Source organism: Diplotaxodon limnothrissa, linkage group LG6 (genome assembly GCF_057381915.1).
Source record: "Diplotaxodon limnothrissa isolate DT_005_m linkage group LG6, D_limnothrissa_male_GT1.1, whole genome shotgun sequence".
NCBI classification, from domain to species: Eukaryota; Metazoa; Chordata; class Actinopteri; order Cichliformes; family Cichlidae; genus Diplotaxodon; species Diplotaxodon limnothrissa.
In genome coordinates, this window is record NC_140601.1 from 4,282,439 (window position 1) to 4,304,228 (window position 21,790).

General features: G+C 43.7%; 1 protein-coding gene and 2 pseudogenes across 1 annotated transcript; 2 read left to right on the forward strand and 1 right to left on the reverse strand.

The window, feature by feature from the left end:
* Window positions 1-4,665: 4,665 nt before the first annotated feature.
* On the reverse strand, window positions 4,666-5,076 carry LOC146629950 (histone H3-like). The gene has a single exon (XM_085355491.1). The coding sequence runs from the start codon at window positions 5,074-5,076 to the stop codon at window positions 4,666-4,668; it is 411 nt and encodes a 136-aa protein (XP_085211617.1).
* A 683-nt stretch (window positions 5,077-5,759) lies between these two features.
* Window positions 5,760-6,341, forward strand: LOC146629951 (pre-mRNA-splicing factor SLU7 pseudogene; annotated as a pseudogene).
* A 2,587-nt stretch (window positions 6,342-8,928) lies between these two features.
* Window positions 8,929-9,698, forward strand: LOC146629952 (histone H2A-like; annotated as a pseudogene).
* Window positions 9,699-21,790: the final 12,092 nt, after the last annotated feature.

The window sequence follows — 21,790 nt, forward strand, 5'->3', positions numbered from 1 at the left end:
GGACGTATCCCTTGATCCGTTTATCATCATTTATCCTTTTCAATAAGGGATTAATTGCAAGGACATATAACGCAGCACTCAAGGGACATCCTTGTTTAACCCCGCACTCAGCACTAAAAGGGGATGAGAGCTTTCCATTTAACTTAACTTGCATTAGGGACTTTTTATAAATCAATTGGATAATAGAAATAAATTGGTCCGGAAAATTATAAGCTTTCATTACTTTCCATAAATAAGAGTGGGAAACAGAATCAAAAGCCCTCCTTTGATCTAATCCTAAAATGCAGAGTTCTGAATCCTTGCCATTATAAATAATCTCTCTTAACATACTTAAGTTATCCCACATCAATCGTCCCTTAATTGCGCATGTTTGTTCTTTTTCAATGATAATATCTAATACATCCTCTAGTCTAGACATAATTATTTTAGCAAAAATCTTATAATCTACATTCATTATTGTCAGTTGCCTATAATTGTTAATATCTTCTCTATCACCTTTCTTATATAATAAACACATAACTCCCTCATAAAACGATTTACCCATTGTTTTTCTTTCTATTCCTTCATTAAAATACTGAGTTAACAATTCAGACAGTTCTTTACTCACAATTTTGTAAAATTCAGAGGGGAGTCCATCCAGACCAGGTGTTTTATCGGTACTAAGTTGGTTAATTACTGACTCCACTTCCTCTCTTTTAATTTTTCCAATCAAAGTTTCATAAATGACAGAATCTAATGGTTCAACCTCACTCAAAAAATTGTTAATAACATTGCTGTTTGTAGCAATGGATGAAAACATCTCCGAACAATAATCTCTAATTACTTGTCTTTTCCCCTCTTCTTTAAAAACTGACTTTCCATGTTTATCCTTAATTGAGACAATAAAATCATTTCGACTTTTCTTTTGATTATTAAAATCATATAATCGCTGTTCCCGTGAAAGTCAGTACGTCGCAACATATTAAATAAAACTTCTCTATTGACTCGATCAATGTCCTCTTTAAGAGACATCATTTGATTTTCCTCCTCCTTCTCCTTCTTATTTCTTAAATATATATATCTACTCACATCTTCGTTATATTTTACATTCTTTGCATGATTTAATTCTCTCGCTTTAAATTTAAAAAATTGACACATACGTCGTTTAAGAAGCTCCCAAAGTTCCGAGAAAGAAGTAGTAAAAATCTTAAGATGTAATATTTTCCTAATTTCAGATTTAACTTCGGACACAAGCAACTCGTCTGCTAACAAGGATGTATTCAATTTCCAATAGTTCAAAAATTCATGGGGACAACACGACACTGTTGCCATAACCACCATATGATCAGAAAAGTCTTTTAAAAGAGTGTCATATTTCAGACCTTGAACATTATGTGATATGTAGAATCTATCAATCCTTGTTTTAGTTAACGAATCGAATCTAGTGTAGTGGACGGTATGTGGATGCAAGTGCCTGTATAAATCACGGAGTGCTGCTTCCTTACAAATTTTAACCAATAATTTGCTTTCCCGCAGTTCTCTAAATTCAACCTTGGATATTCTATCAGTTGCTTCAGTAACAATGTTAAAATCTCCACATAGAATTATATTAAAACCAATCTCTAATAAATATTTCAATTTTTTCAACAATTGTATCTTTTTCGTTCGTTCCGGTGCATTATAAACATTAATAATACGCAACCTTTGCCCGTAATAACAGCAATCAACAAGGAGGAGTCGTCCCGGTATTATGTCTCTTCTTTTGTTTATATTCACCGCATCTTTTTTAAAGAAACTACCCACTCCGTCAGAGCTGTCTTCCCCTATCGATATTATTGAATGGGCAGTGTTCCACATTTTATTTAATTCACATACATCTACGTGTGTCTTTAATCTCATCTCTTGAAGGCACAAAATATCATAATCAAGTCTTTTTAAGAAATCAACCTTCCTTTTCCTGCTCTTATCTGATTGGAGACCTCTGACATTAAATGTTATTATTTTGATGTTACTCATAGGTTGACTAAAGGAGAGACCATCTCAGAAATATTACTCACGGAGGACTTGGTCTATTATCCTTCCGCTTATCTCTTCCAGAGCTAGAAGCAGAAACGCTCCTTTTTCTGCTTCCTCTCGTATCCTCGTTGACGAGCTTGTTGAGGGCTGGGTGACTTCCACTAAAGAAGGTCTTCCGTTTTACTTTCGTTTCCCCGGGCAGCGAAGCAAGAGCCAGAGATGCCGCCTCTGAGAGAGGGAAGGATCCATGGTCCTCGCTATCTCCGTCGTCATTAGGTGTCTGCTCGCTGTCAATTTCTTCGTCGTCACTATCGCTTTTATTCTCACCATCCGATGTCTCTATGATTAGGTTACCATCTAGCTCTTCATCACTCTCGTCACTTTTTTTACTTGACTGAGACAGTGGAGATGGTAACTCATTTTGAACAGGGCTAGACTGGGTATCCTGATCATCCACTTGTGGATTGTCCAATCCAAGCGAAACTGGGAGTGACAGTGAGGCAGCCGTAGGAGGAAGGTGGGGGGGAGTAGAGGGAGGGGGCTCTCTCACCTGGTCACTCACGGGGGGATCCAAGACTTGGGAAGGATCCACCAAAGAAGGGAAATCCATGGTGGCAGAAGGTCGAGGTTGTTGGGAAGATTTAAGTATATTCACAAAAGACTTGGGGCATTTAAAGAAGGTGTGCCCTTTCGCACCACAGAGGGAGCACTCACTTTCGTTTTGGCAAATTTTAGCCTTGTGGCCCAACTCACCACATTTCCAACATTTGACAGTGGGGCATTCTCTCGCCTGGTGGTCTGGACCTTGGCAGATGAAACACCTCACCGATTGGCCCGGATAAATAATCCTGCCATTGTAGGGGCCCAACGAGATGGAATTAGGGATAGAGATTATATGTCCAGCTTCGTCTCTACGCATCCGAACTTTGTATTTTCGGACTCCATACCAGAATCCGAATTTATCCACTGGCTTGACTGGGGGTTGAAGAATCTCGCAATACCTTTTAAGATATAACTCGATATCTTGGTCTGGAATCCTTCCAGTCCAGAACTTAACAACAAGAGTCACTACCTCTACCTGGACAGAAGACTCCACTTGCCAGTCTTTCCATTTCGGATGTGATGCGTTGGAAAGAGAGATCTCTAAGAAGCGACGTAAGGGCGCCTCTTCGGTGAAACACAGCTCAAAATCCCGTTTACTGGGGAGAGCAATGAAGGAGTATATGTCCTGCACATTCAGCCATGATGTTTGCAATATCAGCTCTTCAGCAACATAATCACGGGTCGGGGGGTCCCCGTCTCCGATGTACTTAAGTCTCACCCATAAATTGCTGAAGTTTGAAGCAAACGATAATGGGGCATACGGGGGCATGATTACATAACTAATAACCAATTACTCCGGTCTTTCCGCGCCCACTCATTTTGACAGGTTCTTTTCTTCGTAGTATCGAGACTAAGAGAAAAAAAAACCATAACTAACAGACAGAAACAAATGTGAGGGGTTGCTTGAAGGACTCCTGAATTTACATCTGATTTGTGGACGTAAAAGAAAACAGGAGTGCTTGCAACTACGCCATCTACTGGCCTTTGGCGGAAATGAGGAACAGCATGACTGTGCCTGGGGTGCAGTAGCTGTGTACTGTACACGATATGAGATTGAGTACTACATGTGTCACAGAGACAATCCAACAGTTTATATCCAGTTAATATCTTTATTAAAGGCCAATAACCAGTGGTGCCTCCAACGGAGCCAGATAGGGGGGGAAGGTCATGCCATGAAATATTATTAGTTGTCCCCAGATCAAATAGGTTGTTAATGAGGTTTTACCTTGAAACTCTGAATACCAGAACGTCCATACTTCCAGAATCAATGTAGTTTTAGAAGTGTGTTTATATTGGCTTTAGTACATGCAATAGCATTCACAGATGATCGCAACAGATTATTCAGAATGTCAATACTATATTTTCTGACTTGAAAGCGGCGGGGAGTCATACTGTGGGAGCACTATATCTATGATCTCTACTTGACTGGACTGATCTGGACAGCTTCACAGTATAATTTTTCTGTATGTTATCAATGTTAGTGTCAAAGTCTGAAGACAGTTTGTGCAGTGAGATTAGTTTAACAGAGTTCCCAAAAGTCAGCTTCAATCCAACATCAGCGATGTGGCCTAGGTATTGGATCAACGCCAGCGGAACATGACGATGCTGTGTTTCCATGCTCAAAGTTAGTTCAAAGAATTGTGTTAAATTGTTAGTTTTTTATACATCTTTGGGGAGTGAAAAAAAACAAAAACAACCGCACCTGTGAACTGAACATGAACTGTGAAAAATATCTGATCCATGTTAGGCTTATTGTTATGTACATTCATAGTTTATAGCCAATTTAAACAACTCTAAAGGTACTTTAGAGCAGGGGTGTCACAGTCTTCTTCTACTGTAAGTAATGTAAACTTATGTGTAGCAGGAAAGAATTGGAAGTACTGGTGCTTAGATCAAGTTACTGGATGCCACCTTCATGCCAAGCATATGGCTTCTATTATATAAAAAAAAAACTGTCTTGTACTGTCTTGTATGAGGTTAATGTTATTGTAAGAAAGGAGCACGCTCTCGGTGTGAGTGTGTTGGCTCTGAAAAGAGCCGTTGTTTGTAGGAGGGCGTGCAGACAGCTTAAGCCCTCTCTCCGCGGATGCGGCGAGCCAGTTGAATGTCTTTGGGCATGATGGTGACCCTCTTGGCGTGGATGGCGCACAGGTTGGTGTCCTCGAAGAGTCCGACCAGGTAAGCCTCGCTGGCCTCCTGCAGAGCCATGACAGCTGAGCTCTGGAAGCGCAAGTCGGTCTTGAAATCCTGAGCGATCTCGCGGACCAGGCGCTGGAAGGGCAGCTTGCGAATGAGCAGCTCGGTGGACTTCTGGTAACGGCGGATCTCGCGCAGAGCCACGGTGCCGGGCCTGTAATGGTGAGGTTTCTTGACGCCTCCGGTGGCCGGGGCGCTCTTACGAGCGGCCTTGGTGGCCAGCTGCTTTCTGGGGGCTTTGCCGCCAGTGGATTTGCAAGCGGTCTGCTTGGTTCTTGCCATTCTTTCTCTCTTTGGTCGTGTCCAAATTCATGGGCTGCATCCTCCTGAGGCCACATTTGTAGACCGATTACGTCACAGCGACGCGCCGAAGGCTGTCCAAATTCGTAGACTCCTCCGAATGCAGCCGACAAATGCGTCCTCCTTTTCCCCGAATTTGAAGGATGGGTCGGGTGTGTCCTTCGTGGCCTACCATATCCCAGAATTCATAGCGCCCAGCCAAACTCCAGTTTCCAGCAATGCTACTAAGTTTTAAAATTACTCATACTAATCTTTCTGGGTCACCAAATAAACTTTTAACATATTTTCAGGCGAAAAAGTAGCTGTGTAAACATCAAATATCTGCTCGGTTTATCAAGATATCGCATATTTGCAAAAGTGCTTCGACGTTTTCGGAGATGTCTGCTACCCACCAGCTCGACAGCTAACCGGGAGCTCGAGGGTTAGTGATGCGGCTGAGAACGGCACAACTCCCGGCACATCATTTTCAGATCACTGCGGACTTTCGCTGCTCGGGTTAAACGTAATATATAAGTCACTTAGACAACCTAAAAATGTTATTGTTGGGCTTTTTTCAGTGTTTTGTTTGTTCGTAAGTAAATCGGTTTGGCTGAGATTAAAGTTATTAGATTAGATTAGATAAAATAAAACTTTATTAATCCCCCGGGTGGCATTTACCCTGGCATTTGGATGCACCACCGCGGGAGTTGCTGTGTGCCCTGACGGAGGACTACGTGGAGTATTTGCGTCACGGCGCTGTGCTGAAAGGACTCGAAAAGGCTGTCGCTCGCTCCAAATATGAGGAGGACGTGCTCATCAACAACCACACTTGTATTTGGGGTTCCTACTGGAAAGACGGCTTCTAGGGGTACAAGTGTTGCCACTCCATGGTCAAACAGAGTTACTGCACAGGATCAGCTGGAATTGGAATTAACAACTCAGAGTGCACTCCATTTGAAGAGGCAATAACTGAGCCACAGGAGGAGGAACAGCCCAAGACTCTGCTAGAAATGCATCAAGATAAGATGAAAGAGAAGAACAGAAAGAACAAGAAGCTCGACTCCGACAGCAGTGATTCGGAGGATGAGGAGAAGAAGAAGGAAAAGCTGAAGAAGGCTCTAGAAGCAGAGGACAAGCGGGTGAAGCAGGTGAAGCAGGTGGAGATGCTAATACAGCTGGATGAGGGGAAGAGGCCGTACAACAGCTTGTTTGAAGTAAAGGCGCCCACTGAGGAGGAGATGGTGTTACGTTCCCCTGGGGGGGTCTAGGCGGTGAGGGGGAAGTAACAAAAGTGACCGGGTCAGAAAAAGGAATCAAGGAGGCAAAAAGTTAAATAAAACAGTTTTATTGAAGTAATTCAACTAAAAGAGACGGACAAGCCGCTATCACCATAAAAGTAACACAAACAAAACTCAGGCGTTGGTCAGTAATGCAAAAAGTCAAAAGGAAAACGCAGCTCACTAGCTGAAAACCACAAAACACAGCTCACCAGCTGGAAACACCGAAAAACCACTCAGCTCACTAGCTGTACCCACACAAATGGCACTCTGGCCCAGAGCTCACCCTGCTCTGGGCTTAAATACCTTTAATTGCTGATGGGAGTCAGCTGTACAGGAGGGAAAGGTGGCACCTCAGGCAGAGGAGGTAGTGGGACATGCCCACACAGGCACCTTCAGGAGAGAGAGAGAGGCCCTGCTAGGGCCGTAACACCCCCTCCCATAAATGCAAACCCATGGTTTGTCAAATTTACGATAACACAAAGTGACTCCATAGCCGTTTCATGAAGAAATTGCAGGTTTTCCACCTACCAAACCCCATAGCACCGGTTAGGCATTGCCTGCGGAAACTGCCAATCCCATCTCAGTGGGTTCACAACATTCCCAGAGAGTGGCCCCAAACCCTCGAAACAGTGTCCCATGGGATAGCCAGGGCTTCGAACTATCACGTGTGGAGAACCCAGCAGGCAGCTAGCGGGCTTCACTGAAACACAGACATACTTGTTAGCAAGGGGTGCAGATCTGAAGGGTGGTTTTGAACATGAACCGGAGAAAGGGTCAACCAGGGGCAGCTCAGGGTTAGTTGGCCTCGTACCCTGATTACGGGGTGCTACCGAGCAATTGTGCTCCAGGTTTAGCCTTTCAGTAGGCCTGGCAAGCTTGTCAGTTTGAGAGCCACGACTGACTTTTCTCAAAACAGGCCCCTTTTGTGTTGAGTGGGCTTTCTGTTTGAGTGCCAGTTTGACACAATTGGCAACCACATGGCCAGGCTTGTGACAGAAAAAACACAGTTTGGGCCTAGGTCTTAAAACCATAACTGCATTTTCCTTATTAGCTGGCCCACTCTTACCTGTCCAGGATGCGCTATAGTGCAGATGGATATCCTATCCGACAGCACTTGCTTTATGAGTCAGCTTAAACTCATCTGCCAGGGTGGCAGCTTGCTGTAAAGTTGTAGCCCTCTGTTCACTTAAATAAAGGGCAACAGACTTAGGAACAGAGTTTTTAAAGTCCTCCACCAGCATAAGCTCACGTATGGACCCCACATCATTAACCTGGCTTGCAGAACACCACCTATCAAAGAGCTTTGCCTTCTCCCTAGCGAAGTCAAGATAGGACTGTCCCTGTGCCAACTCCAACCCTCGAAAATGCTGCCTATAGGCCTCAGGTACCAGTTCATAGGCTTGGAGGACGGCACTTTTGATCTTTCCATAAACTAGGCCATCCTGCCCAGACAGAACAGAACAAGCTTCTTGAGCCTTACCTGTCAACCTACACAGCAACATCACCCCCCACACATCTTGAGGCCACTGCAGTGCAGTTGCTAGGCGTTCGAATACACTGAAAAAGCTGTGAACACTGGATTCGCAGAAGACTGGAACCAGGTGAATATTATTGCTCACAAACGAGCCTCTAGACACCTGTACACTAGCAGCTGTGTCATCCATTTTGGGGATGGTGAAGGGTTAGAAAACACACCCTTAATTAAGACAATTAACAGCCAACTACACAACTTACTTTAGCTGACCAACTTACCTCTCGCCACGCACCCGTTAACAAAAACAACTTACCCAGTTCCAAAACCTTGCCCTGCCTATCTTCCGGAGCGTGCTGGGCTCGAGGCAACTTTAAAGGCAGAACTTCAGCGACCGGAGCCCTGAATTGCCTACCCCCAACAGAGAATTAATCCCCACCCAGGATTACTCCAAAAATAACAAAGGCAAAATAACAAAAGAGTGCCCGAAGGAGGAACTTAAAAAGCTCAGCTGGACACTCACCTACCTTAACTTGGAAGTTAGGAATCTCTAAAAGGTGCCAAAGCGAGATAAACAACAAAAACCAAATCCAGCACAGAATTCCTTGTTCAATTATCCCGGACGAGCCCCCACTTGTTACGGTCCCCTGGGGGGGGTCTAGGCGGGGAGGGGGAAGTAACAAAAGTGACCGGGTCAGAAAAAGGAGTCAAGGAGGCGAAACAATTGAATAAAACAATTTTATTGAAGAAGTTCAACTAAAAGAGACGGACAAGCCGCTATCACCATAAAAGTAACACAAACAAAACTCAGGCGTTGGTCAGTAATGCAAAAAGTCAAAAGGAAAACGCAGCTCACTAGCTGAAAACCACAAAACACAGCTCACCAGCTGGAAACACCGAAAAACCACTCAGCTCACTAGCTGTACCCACACAAATGGCACTCTGGTCCAGAGCTCACCCTGCTCTGGGCTTAAATACCTTTAATTGCTGATGGGAGTCAGCTGTACAGGAGGGAAAGGTGGCACCTCAGGCAGAGGAGGTAGTGGGACATGCCCATACAGGCACCTTCAGGAGAGAGAGAGAGGCCCTGCTAGGGCCGTAACAATGGAGGCCTTCCGCATGAAACGCAGCAGGCCAGATGATCCCATGGCTTCCTTCTTGGGACAGTGACCTTTTCAGTCCCGGCAGATTCCCCTAAACTCTCCCCAAGGACTCTACTAGAGCAGCTACTCAGTAAAATATAAAATCCCACATTCACTCAAGTTTTGTGTTTTGGAAAGAAATGCTGGAGAAACTGTACAGTATTTTGTAAAAGTTAATGTTAACACATTGTTTTGAAACTGCATGTCCATAAAATGTAGAACAACAATAAAAAAGGTGTTTCACTTCAACAGGAGACATTTAAATACTTTCAAACCTTTCAAATTCAGTCTTTACAGGAAACATGAGAAACGTAACTGCATTTCTTTTTATAATAAAATCCATGAGGAAAAAAAAAAAAAAAAAAGCAAAACCGGAGACAAAGCCAGAGCTAAGGCTAAGACCCGTTCATCCCGTGCCGGGCTCCAGTGGGTCGTGTCCACAGACTGCTGCGCAAAGGCAACTATGCGCAGCGCGTGGGTGCCGGCGTCCCCGTCTACCTGGCAGCTGTGCTCGAGTACCTGACCGCTGAGATCCTCGAGCTGGCTGGCAACGCAGCCCGCGACAACAAGAAGACTCGTATCATCCCACGTCACCTGCAGCTGGCTGTGCGCAACGACGAGGAGCTCAACAAGCTCCTTGGCGGAGTCACCATCGCCCAGGGTGGTGTGCTGCCCAACATCCAGGCCGTGCTGCTGCCCAAGAAGACCGAGAAGCCTGTCAAGGCCAAGTAAATGCCAAAGCCTCTGCTTCACGCACGAAACAAATAAACAAAGGCTCTTTTCAGAGCCACACACTTCTTTCTGAGCAAACATCCTTGTGTATATGGAAATGTAGTATTACCTTATTCTCGCCGACTTCCGTGTGTGTGTATGTATAATCATTACCTTTTAGTTACTTACCTCTTATTACTCTTTCAAAATGATTCCAGAAAATATTTCTTTTCAGCAACTCATGTAATACTGAACACTTCTTCTTGGATCAAAACCACTTGCAGTCTCTCTCGCAGCGTGACCGATGCCCGTGCCTTTTTGACCTCTGTTAGCTTGTATCTTTCAGAAATCTGTCACTTTATTCTAACAAACTTGCTCAGGTCAAAAGATCACGTTCAACACAACTGACTACATCACATTTTTACGGTCTTAACAATTCGGAGCTACTCATTACTGACATGCTAACTACGGCCGTAGAAATGCATCATGGTTGACATTAAAAGCAGATCCTAAGCTCGTGGAAACAGACACGACGTGGTTCATGACCAATGTTCCCTCTAATTTTTCATGTGTCTGAGCGAACACACAAACTCCCTGAGCGGACACTTGGACCACTGTGAGCAACAGCAGACGTGTGCACTGTGGTCACGCAGGCATCAAATCCATCCAAGTTACATGGTTTAATAAAGTAATCAAATTACAGCATTTACATTTATGTTAGACTACTTTTAATTAAGTGCTTTAGCCCCACTTACAATGAAAATTAAAAAAAAAATCTTGTTCATGACCTGTGTAGTATGCTAACACAATTGGAAGTAAAAATAACTTGAACTCCAACTTTGAAAACACAACTTTTTGTTTTTTTAATATAAAGCTCTGACTTGTATTATGAGTCTGTGGTCTGGGAGAGAGTCCTGTAACTCTCTGTCTGCAAAATACAGCATACAATGACCAATGTTGGGCAATTAATTATATAGTTACTTCTTCAAAAAAGTAACTGAGATTTGCAAATTTTTTTGCAGCTGTTTATCTAAAAATGCAGCCAAGGCGTTTTTTTAAAATAAACATTTCAAACTTTCTACAGAACAATCAGCTGTTCTGCATCAAATCTGAATCCACACAAATTATTTGTGCCACTCCAAAAAATAATTTCTGTCCACTATGAGATGAAGGAGAACAACAGCCTGATACCTGCAGGCCTGACAGCAGGAGATGTATCACTGCTGTAACACCTGTAACATTCAGCAGTCGCCTCGTTGTTCTGACACACACAACAAAACTATTGACTACACTACACACTAACTACACAAGATTTGCGCTAAACATCGCAAATCTCTCACATCTCAAAACATTCCTAAAACTTTTCCCCTTCCTAAACAACTGTTGCCATATCATTTTTTCATTGGTTGACACGGTACATTCTTTGACCAATAGGAAAGGGGGGGGGGGGGGGGGGGGTGTTTTGTTTTTGCTCACAGGCTTTCGAGTGTTTTCCTTATAAAACGCCGTTTTTACCGTTTCTTCCCGCAGTAAATATAAACAACGACAGTATTCAGGAAGAAAACCAAACATTGCAGATATTTTATCATAACTGGTTTTATGTGGCCGATCAACACAATTTAAAAACTGGTATAAAGTCCACACTTTTTCCACCAATTGTTCCGTCTGTCCTGCTCACATCTCCAAAGATTGTACATGTTGTCATGACCGTGGCTTCACTCCACATCAGCCACGCCGCTTTGCTAGCTAAAACACCGGTGTCAGCACATAAGGACGCTGTCATAGCCTGTCAACAACGTTGATTAGCTGCGTATATACGAATGTGAATCACATTATCGGCTGGACTATGGGATAAGGTGGCATTGTTCTAATCCCATACGGGAGCAGCCAGTCACTTACTGACTAACACTGCAAAACAGAATTGTTAAAGTTTTAATTTTAATTTCAATTCAGGTTAGATTTTTTTTGTGCGCAACGCAGATTTTCTGTGCGCAGAGACTGTGCCAGCAGTGCGCAATTACGCATGCGCACAGCTTAGAGGGAACATTGTTCATGACACATGAGGCAAGACCACAAACTTTGTCAAACGCAAAAGCCATAACACAGAAGAGGGGGAGGGGGACGTGTGGTGGACGTACTCTGGTGCTGCAGGAACTATCCAGGTGCAGAGGGAGGAAAATGTGGAGCCATTTGCGACGTGTTCAGCGCTGCTGCTGAATTTGGGAAATTTTGGAAAGTCACTTCCGTCTAGGCTTAGGTTTTTGTGTCTATATTTTGAAATAATGGGAATTCCCCCGCATCCTTAACGCCAAGGAAGCCCATTTGTTGAAATGTGCATTAATCAAAATGGTCATGACATTAGTCATGAAATAAATACATGCGACAACAAATAGCTGCATGGGTTCAGCTTGGAGTAAAGTGTGTGCTTGAAATCACCTAATATCAGTTCAACTGGCCTAGATTTAGTCAGGTCGGGTTGTAGAGTGGAGCATTTAATTTGATTATATTGGCTCGGTATTCTTAAAATATACAGTGTGTTTCCACTAAAACAGCTGTTTAGAAATAAAAATAGAAGGGAAAAATATTCCATACGTAGATGATAATAACATGCATCTATTAATTTATTTCCAGTCATATTTGTTGTTTATTAAAAAAAAAAAAGATGTAGGTGATGACTTTTAAAGGTTTCTTGTATTATAATGCTTCATAGTAAGAGATAAGAAGTGGTTTGATGTATTGACTATGAAGGTGTGACTGTAAACATAGTTGTAGATTTCTGAAGACACAGCACTCGTGTACATATGACTGTTCCCACCACAAACACGTGACCCTATACTGTGTTCTCTGCATCTGTTCCATTGTGGCGCTGATCATCACCTGCGCACATGTACACACACACACACACACACACACACCTCCTGAGCACTTTTAATTTTTAAGGGTTGTTTTGCACCAAGTATGGCAGCAATTTCCTAATGTCATAACCCCCCCCCCCCCAATTTGGCAATAAAACTGTTTCTGATTGTGAAATGTGAGCCATGATAGTAATACAAGCTGCAAGTGTTATGAGAAAAAAACAAACCCAAAAAGTATCTTATCTTGCTTTGACAATAATGCTATTATGCGTGGCCGCCTTCTTGGCTTTGGGTTTGGCGGCCTTCTTGGCGGGGGCTTTCTTGGCTGCGGGAAGCTTCTTGGTGACCTTCTTGGGGCTCTTGGTGGGCTTCTTGGCCGCCACAGCGGGCTTCTTGGCCTTCTTGGGGGACTTCTTAGCGGCTGCGGGCTTCTTGGCTGCCGCTGGCTTCTTGGGGGACTTTTTAGCGGCTGCTGCCGGCTTCTTGGCTTTGGCAGCGGCGGGCTTCTTGGCTTTGGGAGCGGCTTTCTTTGCGGGCTTCTTGGCTTTGCTCTCGGTAGCCTTCTTGTTCATCTTGAAGGATCCGGAGGCCCCGGTGCCCTTGGTCTGCACCAGAGTGCCCTTGGCCACCAGGCTCTTGATGGCGGTCTTGACGCGGGCCTTGTTCTTGTCCACATCGTAGCCTCCGGCAGCCAGAGCCTTCTTGAGAGCGACTGTGGACACGCCGCTGCGCTCCTTGGAAGCGGCCATGGCTTTCACGATCAACTCGCCCACGCTGGGGCCCACCTTCTTCGGCTTGGAAGCCGTCGTCTTCTTCTTGGCCGCCTTGGCCGGGGCGGCGGCAGCAGCAGGTGCGGGTGCTTCCTCTGACATTTTCCTCTTTCCTTCTGATCGAGTCACGGTGCAGTGATGGCAACTCGGAAGCGTCACACTGCACTTAAACGCACCATGAGAACCGTGGAGAGTGAATGTAGCGCGTGCCACTCTCGCGTGCGCCACGCAATGCTTCAGTTTGTGTTTCGTGTCTCGGGATCAAAGAGCTCAAAGTGAGTGTGTGAGCAGCACTGCAGGCCGACAGTGGAGCAGTCCACAGCGGACTCGTGTCTCCTCGGGCAGGCCTCGTGTCGGGCTCTGGTGCTCTCTGCTCTTGCTTTGTGGAGCCTCCAAAGCTTAGCGACTCAGTGCGGAGCTCAGCGCTGCTCGGCGGCTTTTTGCGCTCTTTTCTTTCCTAAAACAAAGGAGCCGCAGCACAGCTCCGTGAAAAGCCCTTTTCCAGCTCAGACACATGTTCGTTCACGCACTCCGACTTAAAAGCAGCATCTGGTGAGCGCAGCTGTGGGACAAAGTGACGCCGCGAACTCCCAGCAAACACACCGATGCAGCTGGACGCCCACAGTGCAGCGAGACTTCTGTGAGAGCTGCTCACTTCTAACCAAAGCACAGCGGCCTCGAGTTTCACTCACGTTGTTGTATATCAGAAATCACCATTAGTTAGTCACCTTACGGCAGCTCACTTCCACACTTTGGCCCTGATCTCTTAGTCTGCATCAGTCCGTTTCCTTCCAGCTACAGTTACCGACTCTACTATAAACAACAACAGCGAATGAACACGTGAATACACACATCCACCAACTGATCACTAAGTATCTCAATGTGCAATACTCAATACCTGCTAATACTTGGCTCTTGGTGAAGGCGGTCGCACTTTTCTCCTCTCCTCCTTCCCCTTATCTTCCCTGCTTAGCCTCTTGTGTCCTTGTCTTGTCTCGTGTGCATTACTTTCCCTGGAACAGTCTCTCACTGTCGTTCTCTAAAACCTAAAAGAGAATTATGGATTTGATCAACTGGTCTCTGAATGCTATTGACACCCTCTTCTCAACGAGAAGTCTGGGCTCGGGAGAGCCTGAGTGCCCTGGAGGGACTTTCCCTGCCGGATACACGATGGATGGGTGGCAGACCTGGAGGATCTTGTGCCTGGCGGGACTGTCTATCGAGGACGCTGAAGACATCTACCTATTCGGAACCATGATAACAGGGTTCTTGCTGATCGGAGCTGGCTTGGCCCTGACCTATCGGAGAAATAAGAGAGCGGAACCAGCTGTTCAAACCCCCCCAAGGCTGACCGCTGGAATTGAAGCGACGGGACGAGGCGCGACCTCTCACAACGAACGCAGCATGGTTAACACCTTGGAGATGCTTACAGCTGCCGTGAAGACTCAAACTAACACCATTGAGCGTATGATGGGATACATCAGAGAGGGGCCTGCTCACAATGACACCCTTGAGCGAAAGTTGGAACACATCGCAGAACGGCTCACTGCAGTGAGGTCTCAGAATCAAAAGAATGACAACACCACGGAACAGAAGTTTGATACCATCATGGGGAGGCTCGCGGCTCTCCAACGGGAGATCGAGAGACCAGTGTCAGAGTGCTAAATTCGCTGCTCGCATAAAGGAGAAATCAACAATATTCAACATATGGACACCACGGCGCCAGCTGCTCAGGCCCAAGGCTGGAGCCCACCAAAACAACTCCCTGATAACGACTGTGTGATGACTATTCTTCCCATCCCATGCAAGGCCACCTGGGTTGGCTGGAAGACTGTTTACTTAGCCTGATAGGGCGAAGGACACTGTCTCAGCTGAACTATGGACACGCACACACTTACACTTACACTGATAAGCACGCACTCATCCCCCTCCCTTTCCAAACGCCTTCGATGCTTGTTTCCTGTGGGGGAAGACGGCGGGTCTGCGTGCCGCGCTGAAATGGTAGCGCTGTGTAGGACGACTGCTGTGTTCCTTCGGATTACCTCCCACCCCCCTATCCACCCCTGTGGCTAGTCACGTGCTCTAATGTTGTGATGTGGACATTAATGTGCTCTCTGTGCAGAGGAGTTTTTTTTGTTTCCTGTTCTCATGCTGTCCTCCCATAGGTGCCCAGCGTGTGAAGAGGTCTCTTTTTTTCCTCTTGTACTTTTTCCCATTGTTGTGTAATTTTTCAGTGTTTTCTCTGCAACGCTGCCGATCTCCGACTGTATTCCCATGTGATGTCTTTGTTGTGTGTGTAAGTCGGGGGGGGGGGGGGGGGGGGGGGGGTCCTATTTCTCTGCGGGGCAACCTGCATATGGCCAATAAAGCATTCAATCAATCAATCAATCAATCAATCAATCAAAAACCATCCAACATCTCACTATTAAACATTCTCTTTTTGTCGCTACTAGTCAAACGTATTTTTATATCTATTTCATTTATTTAATCAGAGTAATATTGCTCTTATTTTTTGGCATTTAATAAAGGGACTAATAAACTAATAAAGCTTATCTTATGTCCTGGATAGCGACCTCAGTCTAATCTAGTACAGTGCATTTAATTATGCCCAGTATATCTGTGCTCCTTTTTCTGGAGGATTCTATTATTCTTCCACCCACTAAAAAAATGTAACCACAGATTGTTGTCCAAGATAAGTAAAATGCTGCACAATACCTCCCACTCTCCCATCGTGTGCTTGACCAGTCACAGAAGAGCATTTAGTGAGAGACTGAGATGACCAAAATTCACCTCTGAATCAGAATCAGAATGGGTTTTATTTCCTAATGTTGAGCAGGTTTACAACATTAGGAAATTGCTTCGGTACTTAGTGCAAAACACACTGTAAGACAACACTTAACTAAACATAAAAGATAAAAGTGCTAAGCAGATAGATATATCTTATTCACAGCACTTGCTACAATAGTTGTACTATCTAAAGGCATATAGAAAGGTGGCTACGGAGCCAACAAATTATGAATTAGATTGAAGATAGCTTTGACGGAAATTCCTCTTTGAGCATCGCTAGGAAAGCTGGATGCGTAGGACACAGCAGAGCCTGCCTGTGGGATAGGCAGTATAGGCAAATGGTAAAGATGCCTTCCATCCAGGGGTACCACAAGTGGGGGAAGAGAAAACACATTGGACTCCTTTTCTTATAATAATAAATACAAAAACATATTAATAATAACTTAATATAAAAATATATATTAATGGTAGTAATTCATACCTTTCCTAGTATCCATTTGGACATCTAGGGTAGCTAATGTTTGCCCTCTAACAGGCCAAACAAACCACGCCTTTATCATAGTTGTTAGTCTAGTTGTGTGATTATAGTGTTAACGAGCACATAAAGTCAAGTGGCTTTGTGATTTCAACCATGTGCAGTGCTACAGTACACAGTGAAGCAAGTCAGCGTTCTTCCAAGACCGTGGTGCTACATAGGACAATCAACACAGGACCACATAAAGTGCAAATGTACAACATAAGAAAAACGGCGCAACCCCAGATCAGAACGATACAGACAAATTGATACTAAATTTTAAGTTTACTGCTTCTTTGGATTCTGCTATGCAAATTTTTTGTGAAATGACAAACTTAACTTTGGATATCAGAAAAAAAAGAAAAAAAAAACACCCAAACACTTCCATTTTACACACAGTAAAGAAACTGTCAAAATGAGTTAACTGGCCAGAGCAACACTTGTGTTCAGGTATTTTGTGGAAAAAGTACTGTTTTCAATTTGGGGTTTTTTTTTGGAATTTTCTTTGTATTATATTATAACACACACACACACACACACACACACACACACACACACACACACACACACACACACACACAGCCCTTATCCCCAAGGGGCAAATAAGATACAATGGAGCAGCATGACGTTGAAGACAAGGACAGGGCATAAACAGGCAATAAGAATGAGATAATAAATACACAGCATATACAGTTTTAAAATTAAAGTGACTGAATAGGTGAATAAATAACTAAGTGACTAAAAGTGAATAAAGTGGCAGCACAAAAAGAGCGTACACTGAAAAAAAAAGTTCTTTCAATTTACTTGATTTTATTGTGTACATCGGTCCCACATAATATGAATAAGTATGACTGATTTAATTTTCCACTTTCCCTCAAGTAATTAATGCTTGTCAAATCAAAGTATTTTATTTACATCAGATTACTTTAAAAAAATCATGTTTGATGTACTAATATTAATCTGTTATCATAATATCAATGTATTGTATAATGTCAATATATTTTAATGTTTAACACCAACTTATTTTTATTCGCCAGTGGTATGCAATGATATTATGTAATGTAAACACATTGCAATTATGTTCCTGCAACACAAATTATGGCTTTAAATCCATCCATCCATCCATCTTCATCCGCTTTATCCGGGGCCGGGTCGCGGGGGCAGCAGCCTAAGCAAAGAGGCCCAGACCTCCCTCTCCCCAGCCACCTCCTCCAGCTTATCCGGGGGAATACCAAGGCGTTCCCAGGCCAGCCGAGAGATATAATCTCTCCAGCGTGTCCTGGGTCTTCCCCGGGGCCTCCTCCCGGGACATGCCTGGAACACCTCACCCAGGAGGCGCCCAGGGGGCATCCTTGTCAGATGCCCGAACCACCTCAGCTGGCTCCTTTCGATGCGGAGCAGCAGCTGCTCTACTCTGAGCCCCTCCCGGATGGCCGAACTTCTCACCCTATCTCTAAGGGAGAGGCCAGCCACCCTTCGGAGGAAGCTCATTTCTGCCGCTTGTATCCGCGATCTCGTTCTTTCGGTCACTACCCACAGCTCGTGGCCATAGGTGAGGGTAGGGACGTAGATCGACCGGTAAATTGAGAGCTTCGCTTTTACACTCAGCTCCCTCTTCACCACGACGGACCGGTGCAGCGTCCGCATTACTGCAGCTGCAGCCCCAATCCGTCTGTCGATCTCCGGCTCCCTTCTCCCATCACTCGCGAACAAGACCCCGAGATACTTGAACTCCTCTACTTGGGGCAGGAACTCATCCCCGACCCGGAGTGGGCACTCCACCCTTTTCCGGCTGAGAACCATGGCCTCAGATTTGGAGGTGCTGATTCTCATTCCCGCTGCTTCACACTCGGCTGCGAACCGTTCCAGTGCGAGCAGTGCGGGTGAGGGCTTTAAATCCTACTTAATTTTTTCAATTGAAATATTAACTGATCATTATTGACAAAAAAGGCAAAGACTGAGTGCTACTGAACAATTCACCTTTATTAAACTGTAACAGCAGTGAAAGCAGCAATTCTGCCATGAACAAGTCCAAAATCACATCCATGTAAACTTGTTAACACATTTTTAAAGATAGCCTGCAGAAATAACTAAAAAAAAAAGTTAGAGAATATATTTGCAAATATTTCACAAAAAACTGACCTTAGCAGCAAGTAAAAGAAAGTGCTTATAGATGATCCTGTCATCTCTTACATATAACATTTGTATTAATTACACAATTGAAAAATGTAAATTAAATTAAGACTACCTGAAAAAAAAAGCAACACACTTTTATGAATAAACAAAAATTATACAAATATAACTGTATTATTTGATAACAGTTTCAGCTTCTGTACAAGTATTTACCTATACAAGATTTCAACTAAGTTGAGCCTTAAATGACATTGTTACATAACTAAAACACCTACATGAATTTTAATCTTCATTTTAAACATGTAAGCAGGACATTAAGGTTGACTTAGAACATATTGCTAAAAATTGTCAGTAAAAATTTCTTACAACATGATACCAAAAGGAAAAATCATCCTGCATTGCAGTCACATGAGGGGAAAGCAATAAAAAAATGAACACAAAATGAAAAACTGCAAGGAACTGCAGAAGTGCAGTCTTTGACTTCTCAATGAAACAGATGGTTTTTGAAAGCAAGAACTCTAGAGAGTTTAGCTCCATCCAGTTCCATGAAAATCTTCTAGAAAACGTCAAAGTTGTAGCGAAGGTCAGCAGGGTAGGCAAGGTTTAATGCATCCATGAGTCCAAATAGCATTATCACAGCAAATGCTACATTATCCAAATTCTTCACCACCCTGATGCCTGCAAGGACAACTCTTGTTCATCTTGCTCTTTAAGAAGATAAATTTGAACAGTGGTGTCTTCAACAGTCTCACTGATGGCACGTTCTTCCATGCCCTGTAAAAAAGAAGCCATGTTAGTCATTTCATGCCAAGTAAGTAATATGACACTGTGGAAAGTCCGAAAAAAAAAGACAAGTACATACCACATACTCCTGGATAAGCCAGCGTCTTCACCCATGTAGATACACACTTCCTTGACACACTCAGCATCAACATCAAAGTCAAAGTCAAGTCAAAGTCAACTTTATTTGTCAATTCTGCCACATGTACAGGACATACAGAGAATAGAAATTTCGTTACTCTCAAACCCTAGATGAAATAGCAAATGAACATTTAAATATAAGAGAGTGATTAAAAAATGCAAATAAAATAATTAAAAAGTAAAAATTTAAATAAATACAATACAATTTAACAAGAAAGCTATGCAATATACAATATACAATATTCAGGTAAGGGTAAATGACATTGAGTGTAAACCAGGCAGAGTAGTGCAAATAGGCAAATAGTGCAAATGGAGATTTAGTAATGTACGGTAAGAGATAGTATAACAACAAAGTCTTATGAGGTAATGGCAGTCCAATGCTCCACAAAGTGACTGGTAACTGGTGCAGGCCAGTGAGTCAGTCAGAGAGAGAGTTGTCGTACCATAGGCACGAGGAGTGTGTGTGTGTGTGTGTGTGTGTGTGTGTGTGTGTGTGTGTGTGTGTGTGTGTGACAGAGTTCAGTGAGACCATGGAGGAGAAGAGGGGAGGGAGTTAAGCTTCCTGACAGCCTGATGGATGAAGCTGTCCTTCAGTCTGCTGGTCCTGGCCTGGAGACTCCGCAGTCTCCTCCCTGACGGCAGCAGCTTGAAGAAGCTTTGCATTGGGTGCGTGGGATCAGCCGCTATGCAAAGGGCTTTTTTAGTGAGACGGGTGCTGTAAATGTCCTGGAGGGAGGGGAGAGAGACACCAATGATCCTCTCTGCAGCCCTCACTATGCGTTGGAGGGTTCTATGACAGGACGCATTGCAGGCTCCAAACCACACAGTGATGCAGCTCGACAGGATGCTCTCGATGGTGCCTCTGTAGAAAGTGTACATGATGGGGGCTGGTGCTCCTGCTCTTCTTCACACTGAAATGAAATTCATGTAATTAGCATCTTCATTCAGCCCTTGTCCTTCATTTAAGTTTTAATAGTGTACTTTACATGAATGTTTTTAAAGTAAAAGGCACACAAATTAATAATAGGTTTCCTGGCAATTAATAATAAGTTGACAAAGTGAAGGTTAAAAAAAACAAGCAGATGTAAAAATACAAATACAAATTTATCATGGGAAAACATTTGAAATCTTCCACAATTATAAAGTTTCATCCAAAGAGGATCATGTTAAGTGAATGTTGAGGCTTTATCACTTACATTATCCATTTATGCAACAATTCTTTTCAGTATTAATCCAAGCTCTCCTCTTCTGTTGACCAACTTCACCAGTTTGTCCAAGTGGAGAGCCAGCCGAGCCACGAACTTTGTTTGAGGGGGGATGGTGGCAATTCTCTTAAACTCAGCCTTGATCTGAAAACATGAGCACAGAGGAATGAGCTTCAAAGGTTTAATACCTGGAAGAAGGCTGCAATCACTCATGCTGAAGAAATGGGCTGTCAAATAACAACTGTGCCTTAACCATTTAGGCTAATACCACAAGAACACCGTGTATGAGGCAAACCTTACCTCATGGAAATCAAATAGAGCAGGCCATCTTGCCATGAAAGCCTCCACCATTGGTGCATCACGAACAACTTCATGTCTTCTGTATGAAAAAGTCTTTTCCATCTTGAGTTTCACCAACTCTGTTACTCTTTTTTATGTCCATGTGGTGGGCTTTGACATGTCAATAGCTTTAAGAGTCCCCTTGTCTGCTACTTCTGAAACTGAGGTAAGGTTAAGAAACTCATTCCCAAACAAGGAATCCATAAACTGAAGTCTGAAACTGCCCTGAAGACAACACTGTCTCTTGACTTCAACGATGAGATCCTCAGTTGATTCAGGCGCTCCATTAGAGAGTGAGCCTTCGACAGGTTCCGTCAGCCAAAACAGTCTTTAGGACCATAGGACTCTGTAGGCAAAAAAGAATTACATATCAGACATTCAGAAAGAATCATTTCAGTTTAGTTTTCATGAAGCTATCCATACCCAATAGTCAAAGTTATAAAGATCAGACATAAAAAAAGAAGAATTTATCTAATGAAATACATGCGACTGAACCTATTACACTTATATGAACACCTTTTATTTCTATATGCCTTTTTAAAGTCACAATGTGGACTGATCCAATCTCATAGTCAACCAATGGATAAGT

Excerpts from the sequence above, each read along its gene's own strand:
- LOC146629950 (XM_085355491.1), bottom strand. The coding sequence starts at position 5,076 with ATGGCAAGAACCAAGCAGACCGCTTGCAAATCCACTGGCGGCAAAGCC.